At 34.8% G+C, this 18316-nt stretch overlaps 1 protein-coding gene across 3 annotated transcripts in view; it reads right to left on the bottom strand.

Moving 5' to 3' along the window:
• The window catches only part of ITGAV (integrin subunit alpha V), an 85819-nt gene that overhangs the window by 33936 nt on the left and 33567 nt on the right, over positions 1-18316 (bottom strand). For all 3 annotated transcript variants that reach the window (XM_032638408.1, XM_032638410.1, XM_032638409.1), the window contains exons 4-12: positions 16379-16493; positions 10460-10521; positions 8425-8470; positions 5727-5852; positions 4817-4861; positions 4013-4056; positions 3869-3925; positions 1350-1402; positions 744-946 (exon numbers count right to left, since the gene is read on the bottom strand). In XM_032638408.1, coding sequence (XP_032494299.1) covers positions 744-946; positions 1350-1402; positions 3869-3925; positions 4013-4056; positions 4817-4861; positions 5727-5852; positions 8425-8470; positions 10460-10521; positions 16379-16493 — 751 coding nt within the window. The remainder of the gene's footprint in view (positions 1-743; positions 947-1349; positions 1403-3868; positions 3926-4012; positions 4057-4816; positions 4862-5726; positions 5853-8424; positions 8471-10459; positions 10522-16378; positions 16494-18316) is intronic.

The raw sequence follows: 18316 nt of genomic DNA on the forward strand, positions 1-18316 counted from the left end.
TTATACCTTTTTACTTGTCCCCATGAAGGGAGATATAACCTCCCTCAGAATATTCTGGACAGCTGCAACAATAAAATATTAGTGGCAAATAATACCTTTGAGGGATGCATTAGGGTCAGCATTGCCTTGACAATATGCCTGGGAGCATTTTTTACACTTGTATCCAAATGGACAGCAGAGGGCACTGCTGCTAAGCAGGACAGAGACACAGAAAATCACCAGCTCACACTGGGCTCCCTGGGAATGCAAGCTCCTTTCTAAAATGAACCACTTTGATAAACTGGGAGATGGAGATTGACATATATACACTACTATATATATAACAGATAACTAATAAGGACCTACTATATAGCACAGGGAACTCTACTCAATACTCTGTAATGACCTATATGGGATCTAAAAAAGAATGCATATATATATAACTGATTCACTTTGCTGTACAGCAGAAATTAACGCAACATTGTAAATCAACTATACTCCAATAAAAATTTTTTTTAAAGTTAACCACTCTAACACTCTAATTTGAGGCTGCATGAATAATAACTCATGAGAATCAACTTTTGAAAAATTTGCTCTGATTTTTAAGGAAAACGAGCAACTTGTCATTGAACCTCGTGTGTCACTCAAATCCTTCTTTCCAGGAAGGAGGTTTGTTCAAGTGAACTTCTATGCGTGGGGTACAGGACTTTTCCAGGTGGACAAAGAAAATCAGGACACACAGCTGTTATAAACTTTGACCTTACCATTGAAGCCGTCCTGGTCCAGATCTCCCAAAGGGGCTATGGCACTGCCGAACCTTGCAAAGACCTCAAACCCATTCAGTTTGGTTGTCTGGAAGTCTCCCGAAGCTCTTTGCAGAGACACTGAGACCTGCCCCACCTCCTGGAGTTTGCCATCGGAACCACGATCCATGAAGAGAGGCGCTCCAATAAATACGTCTGCGTAACTAAAAAACATAATCTTTTTCACCAAAAGCAAGATCAAATTCCATGTGACTACTAATAATCATTTTCTTTCTTATTAAAACTCAAGTTTTCCTCTTTCTACAGCTCGTATAGCCACATTTGAAATGATCATTTCTAATTCAAGCCTTCCTTCAGCTCTTTTAAGAAACTATGAGTAATTCATAAAGTTACTTTATTCCTTCATATTATAAAAGCTATTGAAAGAAATTATTAACAACATAAAGGTTTTCTAGTATTTGTGATTAAGGTTGCTTCAAATCGGTTCCTTAAATAGAAAGATTAGCAGGAAGGGGACAGAGAAACAGAAGAAAAAATGTTTAGTTTTAGTAAAGCGTTCATAAACACAGAGGAAAACTGTTTCTGGAAACATTTTTTTAAACTTACTCATCCCCATTAATGTCAGTGGCAGCGACAGAAAATCCAAAATATGCAGCCATCTGGATAATAAGATGAAAATGAAATGTTTACATTTCATCCAACTAGCTTAGACAGTTAATATTTGTTGTATATTTATGAAATAGAAAGGGTTATTTTTTTCTCTGCATATAGTGCTTCAATCTAAATTTCTTCTTTCGTTTATCCTACCAAAACAATGACAATCAGTTAATGAGGCTTGCATACTCTCCTAGATTTACTGGCAAGACATAGCACATGTATATCATTTTGGTGTCTTCAACACATGCCATTTAAGTCCAAATACAATCAAGCCTCCTTCCAAGGCCCCACCTACTGTCTCCCTTCCTCTCCACTTACCCAAAGCACACCAGACAAACACACTACCAGAAAGAGAAACAGTCACAAACAGATGTTTCAACTGAACCCAAGAAGTTATAAATGATGCCTATGCAGTAAAAATAATAATTATTAATAGGTCATAAATGGTTCTTCCTATGTGAAACCACTACAACTCTAAAGAAATTACTGTTCGGAAAGATAGAGACTGGAATTCATTTTTGTTTCACATCTCAATCAACTATGTGCCAGTGGTTTTGCTTTTGAATTACACACAGTACAAATGTACTTGGTTTTATCATGGGCTTGTTTTGCAGAGGGAGAAAGAATGTCCTCTCCCCACCACAGGAGACTGCTGGCCATCACAGACAGAGCAGCCTGGCTGGAAATACATGTGAAAAAGGAAAGTTCTAAAGAGACTCCGATATACAAAACTAGGAGAGGTGAGAGATTAAAGACAAACTAAAATGAAGGATGAGTCAACAAACCAAAAAAACGTAAAGTTAGCAAAGCTTCCAAAATTTGATTAGCTGAGCTATCAGGAGGGAATGATATGGGAGATTAATATGTTAATCTATTTTGAATTTATACAGTATAATTGAGAAAATGAAAAGTGCAATCTGTGTTCAATCACAAGGTAATAAAGTGCATTGTATTTGGGGTACCATGATGAAGTGCTGACTGGAATTTAACAGAATACTATTCTTGGGCCTTGGTCTCTCAGGGCATCAGGCCTGAAACTGTAAAGAAAGGATGGCATTTACTGAGACAAGTCCTGGCCTGGGTATTATCACTAAAATATTTTCCTTTGATTCTCACCACAACCCCATGAGCAAGTTACCAGTATCCCTATTTTTATACATGAGCCACCAGATTTACAGTGGGAAACACCCTGCCCAATGTAGTAGTGAGTAGTGAGAGCCCACGTCTGTCCTAATGGAAAGCCTGTGCTTTCCCCCACAAAAGAGCTGAGGAAGAACAGAGAAAGAAAGCATCAAGGATCAAGTACAAGATCCAGAGACACACGTGGTCATCGGACAGGAGAAGCTGCTTGAGGTGAAGAAGTCACAACAGCACAAAGGGACAGCCACCCCTGCCACAAGCCTAATGGCTGTCAACTGCAGGTGTCAACCCTGACCACCACACAAACGGGAAGAGGTTACTGGGGACCTTGGGTCTAGTTTCCCATCCTATCAATCCTCTCACAAAGCCCAACAGAGTCAACTGAACAAGAAGTGGGCTTAAATCCCAGATCTGCAAACTGAGACGTTTTTTCTCTACCTATTGATTAATTTTTCCTTTATCATTACAGGCGTACCTCGGAGACATTGCAGGTTCAGTTCCAGACCACCACAACAAATCAAATAGCCTAATAAAGTCAGTCACACAAATTTTTTGGTTTCCCGTACATATAAAATTTACATTTACACTATACTATATAGTCTATTAAGTGTGCAATAGCATGATGTCTAAAAAAAACAATGTACATATCTTAATTTAAAAATACTTTATTGCTAAAAAATACTAACCATCATCTGACAACTCAGGGTTGCCACAAACCTTCAATTTGTAAAAAACGCAGAATCTATGAAGTGTAATAAAATAAAACACAATAAAACAAGGTATGTCTGTACTAACTTACCACTTCAATCTCTGAGTCATACAATACAGAATATTATAAAACGCCTGTAATTGTAGAGAATGTCTAGTACTAAGTTTTAACTGAAGAATGTTTTATTTCTTGTAGCACAAATGAAGTTTACTTGTAATATCTATAGTAAACACATCTGGGCCATGCTTTGTTTTACATCTAATAAAATTAAAAGGCAGAGATCATTTTTTAAACGATAATTTAATATCATCAGCAAGGAAAAAGGAATTTTTTGGTTTTGTATGTGTGCAATTAGATTCTGCATTTCCTTTAAAAAAAAAAAAAGCTATTAGGGCAATTACAAGTCTTTACTTAAACAAATCACTTTGGTTAAAACAAAGGAGAAATATTTAAAGCTTATTTTATATCTATAATATCAAATATTAAACAGTTACTATATATTGAATATTAAACCATCAGAATATTACTAAGAAAAGTTTTAAAGACATTAGGAAGTGCTGGTGTTAAAATGTTAAGTGAGAAAAAAAATAAAACAAAACACAACACTTTAAAAGCATACCTGTTCACCAGTAAAATTGTGTAAGGAGGACATATTTTTCCCATCATAAATATAAACCTGTGCAGGAAAAACAAAAGCATATGAAATAGAGTAAAATATAAAACAACCCAGATATTTTTAGAAAACACCTTTTAACTTTCCTACCATTCCCAAAGTCCTTGCTGCTCTTGGAACTCCTGAAACAAAGTCTGAAAAGAAAAAACTTAATTACTCATTTTTAAGGCCAGTATTGGCAACTGCAGGAGTAAGTGGTTATGTCAGAAAGCTTTAAGTATTATTTCAGTAGACAATGAGTAAGAGATTTTAAAAACTTGGTACTCCATAATAAATGACCCCAGCATTTTTTAACCACAAAATCAAATCTTTAAGAAACATGGAAAGATTCTTGAGAACCTCAAATAAATGCATGTGTGCCCTCAAGGTATTCACAGTCTTGTGAAAGAGAAGAGACAAGAGAAAAGGGCTTAAGAATGAAGAAAAGCTAAACATACAGTAATGAAAGATAATTCAGAGCAAAGTGAAACAGGGTAGAGGTAGCAGTGGCACAGAAATGTGATCAAAATCAGGTAGAGCCTAGGATCCCCAGATTGAGCTCTGAAGATGAACAGAGAGAGGATGGGGTAACAGCCTTACTGACAGAGCTTGGAAGGTTACAAATTACGGGCCTGAAGAAAGAAGAAACTATTAAACTATGCCTCTCCAAGAGAACTGAATCTGCTGAAATCAAGAATGAAGGAGCTGAAGAAATAACTGAAGTGCTGGGGCCTGGAAAGGAGCAGACAAGAGGTCACTGAGGCCCTCAGCCCCCTTGGCTGCTAGAGAAAGTTTACCAGAGACCAAGCTCAATATCAAAACTCTTTAATTGCTGAAATTTTTCTATGCCACTTGTTTCAAATGCTTAGCCTCATTTTTTTAAAGAAGATTAAATATAGTTCAAGTGCATCATACCATCTATGCCATCACCGTTGAAATCTCCGACGGCCACTGAGTAACCTAAAGGGGAACCAAAGGTAAGACACCATCAGGGCAGGACTGGTTATCTTCAGCGTACTTGCTGACTAAGCTTTCCTGGAAAATATCTTCAAGTAATTCCTTTAATTATGTAATATTTTGTCCTCTAGGAGTAATAGATTCATATGTATATGACAAATATATCTTAAAGAAAATAATGGAGTTAAATACTTAAACAGTATATCTCTGTTAGAAATATAAACCTGTTTTATCAACTTTACAAAGGAGTCAGTTAAAAACAGGGTAAATCTGCATTCATCATAAAGAAGCGACAACAGGTTTTCTCAATCAGCACAATACTACTTCTGTCATGTATTTTTTGGTTTAATGAATATGAGAAATTTAAAGAGAGAGAACAAAAGTTAATAAATCCTAAACCAAAACTGTAGTTTAACATAGTGAATAAAAGTTCAGGAGTCAGACTGCCTGGGTTGGAATCTCAGAAAAGCAAGTTACAAGTGAGGGGCTTTAGGCAAATTATTTTGCCTCTCTGTGCCTGTTTCTTTATCTATAAAATGGGAGTAAAACATGAGGACACTTTCATAGACCTGTTGTGAGGACTAAATGAGTTAATACAAGTAAGCACTTAGAACAATGCCCAGGACGGGTCAAGCATATCTTAAAGGTTATCTATTATTATTATCATTGTGTTAATAATCATGCTCTTAAATTTCAGTTACTGACATACAGTATAACCTATGTATTCATAACAAATATGTTCCCTATATTTTAAGAAAATCTTAATCTATTTCACATAAAAGATTTTCCTACTGAAAGCAGCATATGTAAATACAGGACAAATCCACCACAACACCAGAAAATGAATCCATATTTTGATTTTACCTACCCAAGTAACTGTCATCAAAAATAGCTTGTGCAGTCCGAGTTGCTAACTGGTTATTATACTTGATGCTATAAACTTTGGGGTCATATTTAGATACAATTTCTGCTATTTGATCTGAAATGAGCTGACCTGAAATAAATACAAAAAATAAATTATAATTTGAAATGTGTGGACCTGAAAAAAATATATAAAATAAATGACAAGTTTCTAATGGGAACTTTATGACACAGATGATGGAGAGCACCTGCATGAAAGAAAATAGATTAGATATGTCTTTCTAATTATTAGCCTTAAATAACTCTTCTTCATAATACTAAATCTGAAATTTGATTATTTTTAAGTCATAATTATTTCTATTCAAGCTAGTACTTAAAATTAGTCTCTGCTAAAAAACAAAAATTTATAAATGCAGAATTAGTTTTAATTCACTAAAAAAAAAAATCAATGTTAAATAAATGGAATCATAAAATCAAAGATTGTTTCCAAACCAAATTTCAAGTTAGAATTTGAAAAACCTACTGAAATAATTACTTTTACCTTCATAATAATTTGTTAAACTGATTTGTTTAACAAGTTATTTGGACACTTTTATGAAAGCAGCCTGAATGAGTGAGTTCACTTTTCTTCCCAACCTTAAGTTATTAAGTACACAAGAAATCCAGAGAACTACATAAAAATCGACTGCCTCCCTGCCCCAAGAAAGGTTGTTTGATTTATCAAATGCCATCTCCATAACATATGAAAAATAATCTCTTCATTTCTGCTATTTCAGAAAGAAAATCATAATAGCTAAAGATATTAATCTTGTTCCAATTTTTCCAGTCACATAAGCTGAGTTTGTAGGGCAGAAACACTTTCTGTCTGGGTCACTACTTTACCCTCTGTGCCTAAACAGTACCTAACACATAGGAGGGATTCATTAAATATTTCTTGAATCAAAGAACACAGGAAAACTTATCATGTCTTTGGAATAAAACACCATTATAATTTTCTCTATTCTTACAGAGACAATTCTGAGATCTATAGAAAAATTCATCCTAATATCTTACGTATTCACGGTGAAACGTGCTGATTTTAATCTTATTAAAACAAAATATTCTCCGCCCAGTCACTGAGTTTTCAGTTACATATTATATACCATTTATAATAAATCTCTAGTGAATATAATATTAATAGTATCTGTCCTAATTTATAATAAACAGGAATGCATACATTGTGCATGCTCAAGGTATTAAAAGAACAAGTCATTTAAACATGTTCACAGCTGTGTCTCTTAAAAAGGCAGAGTTAACAAAGAGTCCTGACTCAGAATCACAAAATCTATCTTTGGTTCCCTCACATGCTCATCAGACACTTCCCGCCCTTCCACTGAAGAACATACCTAGCAGTAAAGAAGAAAAATAAATCCATGTTTTATAGCTAATTAGAAAGCATTAATATCTATTTTCTTACATAGAGTCAGAGCCGCTATTTTAATTTTTATTGTAAAACTGTAAAACTCAAGTATAATTTTCCTAAATCATTTCATTTTCCAAGAGGTACAATTCATAGAAATTCAAATTTTTCAGTTTTAGTATGTTTCTCATACTGATCCTCTTTGCCTGATTTTTCTTTTTCTCCTTTGCCATCCCTTCCAATTTTTCACTTATTCCCATTTCTCATTCCTTCTTATTTTCCTTCCATCCTGTTTTCCTTCAGCAAATCTCTTTTAGTTTCCCTTCCTATAAAGCAAAAGCACGGGTTTTCCTACAAGGAAGCAAGTAAAGAAAGCAGAGTGCAGAATACAGAAGTAAAATTCAGAATCAGAAAGTACTTGCAAATCAATATAGTCATAGATTTTCCAGTTCTTCCAAATATTGACAATGCTTGAATAACAGAATCTGGTAAATGGCACTTTTTAGCAGAAAATAAACATGTGACTATATTGACTAAATAAATGTGTCTCTAATGATAAATGAATCATAAACTAAGAAAATAAGCAGATATAGTTACCTATTTTCAAACTGTCAGAAAATAATGATCTGTTATACATTTGTTCAAATGGTAATTTTATTAGTCCTCAGAAAATGACTAAAGAACGTAGTGTTTTATCTTTACATCAATCGTCAATGCCAGTTTAATATATTCTTTTGAAACTTAATAAGATACTCTATTTAAAAAACTCCCCAAACACAAAGAAATCATTCTTGATGTCAGCGATTAATGAGAAAATAACCATTTAAATATTTTAATGTGCAAATTCAAATTAAGTTTAAAACCATGAGCTTTTGGAAGGCCACAATTTACCTATTACAAATCAGTTCCACACACTTTCTAATGCTTAATTACATCATTTCCTCTGAAGTACAGAGATGAAAAAGTACATATCATAAACAATAAAAATAAATTATTTTATTAATTTACTTTATAATTTACTTTTAAAATATTCAGTTTATTTTCTACTAGGAATATATATAATATACGTTATATATTATGTTATATATTTATATATTTTACATACACCTTATATGATGTTATAGTCCTTTTTAAAAAAATTGTATACAATTTTTATACAATTTATACAAAGATAGTGATTATACATTTAAATTTTATTTTTCCATTTCTTTGTTTAAAATAATTTGAAAGGTCTCATAGGCACATGATAAGCCAGATGAGTCTGAAACACAGTCATTATTGGGTAGTTTTTGAAAGATTAACCTACCTTGCCAATAAAAGCTACCAGGACCACCAAGAAGTACTCTGTCGGCCTAGATTAAATCAAACAAAAAGATACATATTTTAAAACAGGTATCTTTAAAAATGGAGAGCAATGTAATAAACATAAAAGCTACATATACAAGTATATATGTATATATGACATATATATACAAATATTATATGCATATATTAAACACGTATATATTAAAGCAAACAAAATCATAAGTCTTAAACTCATCTAATTCAGTAATTTTCACTATACTTTTTCTAAAACACAATGCAATAAATATCAAAAAGGAAACTTATATTCACTTAATATGTGAAAATATACAAACATATATATACATATAGATTCGTAGATCTTGGCTGCTTCACACACATAGTATGAAGTGCCATCAGCATAGTATTATTGGTTACAGTAAGAAAAAAGTCACTCCTTAATTCTGTATATTACCTTTGTGACTACATAGGCAAATTTCCTTTCTAATAATCAGTAAAAATTTTTCAGCTAAAGGAAAAATTTTAGTGTCTTGCATATCTAAACAAGAGTGAGGTTAGAGGGTAAATTTTTCAGGGTATATTATATATACAAATTATACTTGACTAGCATTTCTTACATCTGTAACAAATTATAAGTATCTAATTCAAGGTAGTTAGTGTTTGAACATAATATTTTAAAATTTCCTCTTGCTCGAGGTTAAGAGAAAATTTTTCTCTCTCCAAATGGACATATAGCCTTTCAAGCTTTCAACAACCTCTGGCCATGGCTATGTAAAAGATATTTCTAAGTTGTCTGCTTTAAAATGACACCATTTTTCAGAAATGAGTTGAAGAAAGCAAACAGTTAATATAGCAATGACTGTTCATAGTATGGGAATATATCTGGGGTTATAGTTGTACTGGCATAAGTACAGAAAATAAGGACACTTTTTGCTTTAGTACAACACCTATTTGAAAACACATCATATGAGCTGAAACCTAATATGCATTAATATACTTTACCTCTCTTTGTTTTGCTTCCTTAAATTTTAAATTATAAGTAATTATGAATAAGCTTTGAATTATGAATTTCAAATTGAGTGAATTAAAATCAATTACTTAATAAGGAGAGTCAACTATAATTACCAGTACCTCATCTAGAAAAAAAATTTTAATACAGACAAAATACAAATTTAAAAAAATAAGAAAATGCTTTATTAGTTTTTCTGAATCATGATTATAGTTTCTGTTGTTTTAATAAATTTAAGGCACTTCTGTTTGCATTTTCTAAGAAAGCCATATTAAGCTTTCTAAGGAAGCTCTACTTTTAACCAAGCAATGTATTTTTGAGACTTCTCTAGGGGTAATTAATAGTCTCAATTTGATATTCAAAATGTTCATATATCCCACAAAAAAGAAACCCCAACACACAAAAGAAAATTACATAAAGAAAAGTACTTAAGAAAAATTTCCTCTGAAAATATAAATGGAATTCTTATTTTTAAAAAATAGCTTAAAAACTATCAACTAGAGAGCATATCAGCTTAGTTAAAAATACATAGAGCCCTGTATATGAGATTTCTTACAATAATTAAATTGCTTCAACTTTACTTGTTGCCTGTAGGCACATAATAGATGGTAAATAAGCATGATTTTCAACTTTTATGTAACTAAACTCTGATTTTGTAAGAAAGCTCCCATTGCTAGCTTTTATAAAAACTCAATTTCAGTCAAAAATAGAAAGGTTTAATAGTCTATAAATTTATCCAACTGGAAATTCTAATATTAATATTAAGTCATAACAGCTATCTATCTTCTACTCAGGAGATTTTCTACTGTCCTTCATTCCATTTTGATGTCTATTTCAAACAAGCAATGTCTCCTAGGGAGAGAATAATATAAAGCAACGGATATCAAAATGCATGGGTCATTTTTATTAGCTGTTTTCATAAAACAGGTAATAGTTACAGAGAATCTGAAGTATTAACCAGTCAATTTTTAACCATGGCTTAGATAATAAGGTAGATCTGAATCTCACTCAGTCTTAAATGAGAACTTACTTTAGTAAAATCAATGCTGAATCCTCCTTGACAAAATCCCTGTCCATCAGCATCAATATTTTCTAAAATAAAAAGATTGGAAATATACACAAACCCCAAAACAAACAACACAAAACAAAACATAAGAAAAATCTGATATCACTCTAACTGTAAGATAATGTACTAGTCTCTGAGAGTGTTCATTCACTCAGGCACTTAATGAGTTATTAACACATTCTAAAAAAGTTAGTATGGGTCTTCCCTGGTGGCGCAGTTGTTGGGAGTCCGCCTGCCCATGCAGGGGACACGGGTTCGTGCCCCGGTCTGGGAGGATCCCACATGCCGCGGAGCGGCTGGGCCAGTGAGCCACAGCCGCTGAGCCTGCGCGTCTGGAGCCTGTGCTCCGCAACGGGAGAGGCCACGGCACTGAGAGGCCCGCATACCGAAAAAAAAAAAAAAAAAAAAGTTAGTATGCATGTTTACCAGCACCCATTAATCAGAAATGGCAACAGAGAGAGATGAAAGTACCTCGACCAGTCAGCAGGGTACAGAAAGATCACCTAAGATGGTGGATTTCAAACTTTTTATTTTTAACCACAACCCACAAGATTATAGTTTATATCATAGCCCACACAACCCAACATACACATATTATATTTCATTCCATTTTTTAAAAATTACTAGTTATGACTCATACTTTGATTTCATAAAACAATGATGAGTTTTAATCGAGTTAAAAACTCCAATCTGAAATTTCTATTTCTTACTATTATTCTCCTACAGTTGTTAGGTCTTCACTAAGTTATTATGAATACTTAAAGGAGATACCTACATTCCTGATACATTTCCTATATATACGTTTATATCCAACAACAACAACAAACCTGAAAAAAAGTAGTTCAGAATTTGGGGAGATGGCCAGACCCTAATTTAATATTCTGCAATGAGCAAAATACGAAAACTACTCTCACAACACATTTAGAAAGTCAACTTTTTTAAACATGACACTTTTAAGTATTCTCCAAATGATAATAGACTCAATTGTTTTACTCCTTTATACTCAATTATTAAATTGGCCAATAATAATTAACTCTAATTAATAATAAATTAACTCTAATCATGAGTAATACTGTACCTAGAAGTAACAGTGAGCCTGAAGACTCTTCCTTGTTTTATTTTGAGGATAATAAGCAACAATGAAAAACAGCTGCTCTTCAGTCATCAAGGAATTCTTGTAGTCAATGTCACAATATCTAAATAATTTTGCTATAGTATTCCTGTATTTGCCACCCAAATACAGGAACCAAAAATATCTACTTTCAGTCATGAGGACAACTCACAAGAATTTTTGTCAAATAATCCCATCTAAAATTTTGAACCCATTTTAAAACCTGGGAACTGCCCCAAGATTACACACTTAATATCTAAATTTAGAATTTTTTTTAGAAAATAGCCTCAAGAGTATAATGCTACCCCAATGTAAATTTTTCTAACCAAGAGGCAATGGGAAAATGCAGGGCTGGGGCTTCCAGTGTCTAGTGAATCATACTAAGGAATTCTGCCCTGACCTCAAGTCAGCCGTTTATTTCCTTTATTCGAGTTGCATCTGGGGAACTATTTCAAGCTATTTATAAAGACATCCTTTTTTGATTATCATACTGTACAATTATCTACTTTATTTGGTTTCCCAGAACATCCAGCTAGAAACATAACCGTCCTTTAAAATTTTAACAGGTACCTATTAAACAGTGCGAATGTAAAGAATTTTATGTTGACTATAATCTACTTCAGTGAAGGCTTTTGTTTTTATTTCTATGGACAATTAATATTTCTGCTATTTGTTAAGCCTGACAATATTATAAATAATGTTATTGGTTATGATAGTAAGAGCAGCTACTGTTTATTAAGCCCTTAATTTCTGTGAGCCCAGTACCGTACTAAAGCATTTAAAATCTTTTAAAATCTATACAGCAATTCTATGAGAGATACTATTATTAGTTACAATTTACATATAAGAAAACTGAGGCTCACAGAAATTAAGGAACTTGACTCTGGTAAACCATCTAGTAAATAAAAGAGCATGGACCTGAGGTGAGGAGTGTCTACACCACTAGGCTGCACTATCTCAAGCCAGAAGTGCATTTATAATTCCCTAAGCAACCGTCAAGGGGAAGAAAAAACAAACTAGAAATCACAACTGAGAAAAATCTATATGCAAATAACATTATCATCAGTAGACAGAAAGAACAAAGACTCAGTCTGAGCATGGAGATGAAAGAGTATTTCAATCATATGATTTGTGGTTCAGGCACTTTTAGAACAGAAAGACATTTAGCCTATTGTATAATGCCAAGAATGGTCATAGATACAGTAATGAGAAGCCAAAAGCAAACATAATCAGTAATAAGGTAAACTTTTATAGAGTGACGTTCCACAGATCCATATAGGTCACATTAAAAACAAAAGCATGAGGTGGATGGACCCAGAGTCTGTCATACAGAGTGAAGTAAGTCAGAAAGAGAAAAACAAATACCGTATGCTAACACATATATATGGAATCTAAAAAAAAAAATTGGTTATGAAGAACCTAGGGGCAGGACAGGAATTAAGACACAGACGTAGAGAATGGGCTTGAGGACACGGGGAAGGTTAAGGGTAAGCTGAGACGAAATGAGAGAGTGGCATGGACTTATACATACTACTAAATGTAAAATAGATAGCTAGTGGGAAGCAGCTGCATAGCACAGGAAGATCAGCTCAGTGCTCTGTGACCACCTAGAGTGATTGGGAGGGTGGGAGGGAGACGCAAGAGGGAGGAGATATGGGGATATATGTATATGTATACGTATAGCTGATTCATTTTGTTATAAATTAGAACCTAACACACCATTGTAAAGCAATTATACTCCAATAAAGGTGTTAAAAAAAAGAAAGCAAACAACAAACAAATGAACAACAACAAAACCCACAAACTACCACCACCAAAACAAGCAGTTATCAAGACGTTGGCAATGTAGCCCTACAAAACTGGCAGCCTCGCGTAAAATCAGCCATTGGGTTACACAATTTATTGAAGTATGAAAAAGACATAAAATACAAAAATAGCATCTCTGAAGTCTTTTGCCTAAATCAGCGTTTTACCAGTGATGAATCACCCATGACTATAGATATACAGGTTGTTGGCAGAGTGCAAGAATATAACCCAAGTTCTGAGATTCCCACTCTTGAGCGTTCTTCTCTGGGCAGGTTGCCCCTTGCACTTCGGGCTGCAGGTAGCTTAATACTTCAAAGGTTGAGCCCTAAAGTACATATAATGATCAAGAGATACTGAAAGCCAGCTTATTAGGAAGAAAGGCATTCACTTTGATATTTTTAAGATTGTTCTCTCTGCTTTTTCTAATATTTGAGGTATTACTATTGAGATCGGGGATCAGCAAACATCTTCTGTAAAGGGCCAGGTAATAAATGTTTTAGGCTTAGGGGCTATACAGTCTCTGTGGCAAGGACTCAACTCTCCCTTTATAGATAACATGTAAACAAATGAGTGTGACTATGTTCCAATAAAACTTTATTTACAAAAACAGACTCACAAGCCATAGTTTGCTGATCTGATTTGGATGTTAAATACTTCAGAAAATAAGGTTAAAATGTCTGTGCTTAAACCAAATAAGTGAAAGCATTATGAGCAGCTACATCATGCAGTCTTAATCCTTTAAATACATGTTAAGAAGAGAACTGGTCGTTACTAAAGAGGCAAAATGATGAAAAATACTAGCTGAACATGGCAGTATATCCTCGAGGGATCATCGTTAGAATGCTTGTCTTCAGAAGGGTTCTTGTCTTCTTACATCAGGAATTATCCAAACGCGCACTTTTTTTTTTTTTAAAGTGTTTCCCTTGTAATGTTTAGCAATTTTCATGACATGTGAATAGTATTCTAAGCTATTAAATGGTAGAATGGGAGCTGTCTTGTCCTGTGACTATTATTTTTTTTTAAAATAAATTTATTTATTTATTTTTGGCTGTGTTGGGTCTTCGTTTCTGTGCGAGGGCCCTCTCTAGTTGCGGCGAGCGGGGGCCAGTCTTCATCGCGGTGCACAGGCCTCTCACTATCTCGGCCTCTCTCGTTGCGGAGCACAGGCTCCAGATGCGCTGGCTCAGTAGTTGTGGCTCAAGGGCCCAGTTGCTCCGCGGCATGTGGGATCTTCCCAGACCAGGGCTCAAACCCGTGTTCCCTGCACTGGCAGGCAGATTCTTAACCACTGCACCACCAGGGAAGGCCCAAACCTGCACTTTTGAAAGCAGTATTCTCTGTAGAAAAGCTGTGCTTAATACAGAGGAAATAGAAATGGAAAACATTTTCTATTGTTAGTAATACAGGGAAAAGATTCCTTTGGAATAAGACAGACCTGGGTTAAAATCCTCATTAGATCACTCACTACCATAAGATGTAGAAAAAAATGACTTCAATTGTCTGGATCTCAGTTCCCACATGTATCAGAAAAGAATAAAGGTGATTTTACAGGTGTGTCCATCACATAAACAATAGGTTACAAGCCTGGCACATAAGGGTTAGCTCATCCTTCAGAGCTACGAAATTATCTTCTCACCATAGGAACATTTTTGCAATACAGAAATTAAAAACACAAATTTAGTCCTCACATTTTCCACGTGCCACCAAAGACAACAGCACTATGACCAAAACACCAACAACAGAAGGTGGTGTAGTCAGACACTGAGGATAAATCTGCCCACCTCCTCCATTCTCGCAGGGTGTGCTTTCTGACCTACTCTAATAAAGTGGTTATGGGTACGTATCATTCTTTTCATGTTTACCTCCCACTTACAACAAGTAGGGCCAGGGCAGTGGGCTAAGAAATAAGTGTTTAATGGATTCATTTTGCAATTTCTCAGAGGTTCAACGGCTTAGAATTTTGAAGACTAAATAGATACTTTGGTGTCACAAGTTACCTAACATGGAAAAAAAGTCTAGCAATAAGAGTCTTACATGTTGTACTTTTGTTATTAATTCTCTTTACTACACTACCTGGTGACCAGTGGAACAGAAAAAGTAACGGCCTAAGAAGTGGTCCAGGTATAAACACCACACTGCATTTCAAGAAGCTATTTTTATGTTTCTGATATAAAGAGGATCTGGAGTGGTGGCCAATTCAACAATAGTGGAGAAGCAAAAGGACTGCAATCTCCAAGAAGGAAAAAGTATACAGAGTTTGGAAAAGCATAATCAGAATTACAAGTGCTCAAAATCATCTTTAGTCACAATATAAATTTCATTGGAAATTTCAAATAATATTAGAGAACAGGGTGAGATCTTTTAGATCAAGAGGAGTGAGCTTAGTCGACAGACTGACAAAGAGACTGATTAAAAGCAAGGAAATTCAGACTCTGACTCCTGACCCCAATGTTTCACCTTCCTATAAAAACTCTGGCTCCTTATGACAATTATTTTTGACTTTTAACATCATTATTAATATAGAGCTACAGTTCTCAAATTCTGGTATCCATCAGAATTACCCTGTCTGTTAAAAATGAAGGTAGCTAGGCCTGACCCAGACCTGCTGAATCAGAATCGTTAGCTGTGGGGTCTGCACCTCTGTTAGAGAAGCTCAAGGGAGCACATTTTGACTAATAGTGACTAAAAATGCAGATTTCCAAAATCAAATATTAATTATTACTGACCAAGGAAGATGAAAACTAGTTCTTAGGGAGAAAGATAAGCCTGTTGCCTGCATAGTCTAAATTTCTTTACATTAATAAAATTGCCTTCATTTTGCTGTCATCAAACAGCACCGTATGTCTACAAATTTTAACACACACACACACACACACACACACACACACACACACACACACACACTTTTTTAACAGCCTAGGCTTCCCAAACCTCTTTGTAAAAGCTGGTCAATTTCCTATACATACTTGATCTGCATGGAGCATACTCAACAGTCTTTGTACCATCCTGAAGAAAGCATGTTCCAACAGGCTCTCTCTCCTGTTTCATTTCAGTCCTCCAGTGGTACAGTGGGGCACAGGCCTGAAATCAAAGGGGGTGGTCCACACATAAGAATTCTCTGAAAAAAACTAGTGTTTCATATAATCTATACTACCTCAGATTACAATATACCTTTATAAGCATTTATAAAAATTAATCAAACCTATCCTTTACCTTAAATTCCTTATCACAGTAGTGGATAAAGATTTTTAAAGTACTCTTCTCATATGTTTCTAAAGGCCATATTTGGAGTCTAGATATTTTTTTTTTCAAAATAGCAAAATCATTATTTTGAGTAGCACCTTTCTTGACGTTAGGTGCTAAACTGAAGGGCACAGACCAAACCAATATTTAACTAAATAACACTCTCATGTGTGTAGAATATATCCCTAAGTTATAAAGCAAATAATTTATCAAGTAAGAAGAGAGTAAAAGAATTTGCAGTGCTTATTTTATTTACTTTCCAAATAAACTATGACCTTTTTGCTTTCAGAATTATAGACTTCAACACCATGTAAAAGTGGTAGAATGCATGTTTTTTAACAGCATAGTAATCTACCAAAGTATAACAATTTAATTTGCTGGAAAAAATTCAATGAATTTTCTATAATACCCTTTGAAGCAAAACATTTTAATACAAACACTACAGATAACACTGGGCTATTTTATATTTACCCTAAAAACTTAAAGTAAGAAATGACTGCCACTTCTCTACATGTACCTGATGTTCCAGAGTGGAGTATTTGCCACTTCTGCATATTTTTGCTTCTTTGTACCTCCTTCTGCCTAGAATGCCACCATTCTCAACCTCTCCCTTCACCTCCAATTGCTAAAATTTGACACATCCTTTGAAGCTCTGCCGAAATTTCACTTCCTAAACAAATCCTTCCCTGATGCCCCACAACCCAATGGAAAAAAGAAGAAAATAATAAATACTAGGCAAGTAGTTAAAATAGGGAAGGGCTCTCTGAGGAAATGAAAGTAGAGCTGAAATCAGAATGACAAGGAGCCAGCCCAAGTGAAAAGCAGTAAGATGAGCGTAAGATAGGCAGAGGGACAAACACTAAGGATCTAACTGAAATGACTTGGTATGGAAGGAATAAAAAGACTAGTATAGCTACACATGTGAGGTGGAGTGAGATGATACCAAAGAGAGAGCAGCTGGTGACCGGATTACGCAGATGCTTATAGAAACTAGGAGGAGCATAAGATTTTTACCCTGAGAGTGATGAAAAGTGCTTGACTATTTGAATCAGGCAGGTGAAATGCTCTGGCTCACTCTGGTCCTTCTATAAAGAATGGGTTGTAGCTGGGGCAAGAGAGGAAGCAGAGGGATGAGAAGAGCCACTGCACTGACCCAGGTGAGGAACGACGGTGGCTTGGTACAGGGTAGAAATAGTGGAGATGATGATTTACTGAGGGCCGTGGGATATATTCCGGAAGCTGGAGACAGAACTGACAGGGCTTGCCGGTGGATGGGGTAGAGAGTCGTGCCTCTAAGATGGGGAAGTTTATAAGGAAATACTTATTTTTGTGGTTTTTCCTTTATGATGGAGGGTAACAGTTCCATTTTGGTCCACATTCATTTTGAATAATATATGACATATACAAATGGAAATGTCAAATTGGTAGTTTGGAAATACAACTTCTAAAGATCCAAGGAGAATTAAGAGCTAGAGCTATAGATTTGGGGATTATGATATATAGATTGTATTCAGAGCCACAGGATAGGATAGAAGCAGCTAGGTAAAAGGTGTAGCTGAAGAAGACAAGGGCCCAGAACAAAGCTCAGGGACACCTCAACATTTAGAAGCTAAGCTGAAGTAGAGCTATTAAAGGAGATGGCAAAAGAGCGACCAGCGGTA

The sequence above is a fragment of the Phocoena sinus genome, chromosome 7 (assembly GCF_008692025.1).
Source record: "Phocoena sinus isolate mPhoSin1 chromosome 7, mPhoSin1.pri, whole genome shotgun sequence".
Classification (NCBI taxonomy): domain Eukaryota; kingdom Metazoa; phylum Chordata; class Mammalia; order Artiodactyla; family Phocoenidae; genus Phocoena; species Phocoena sinus.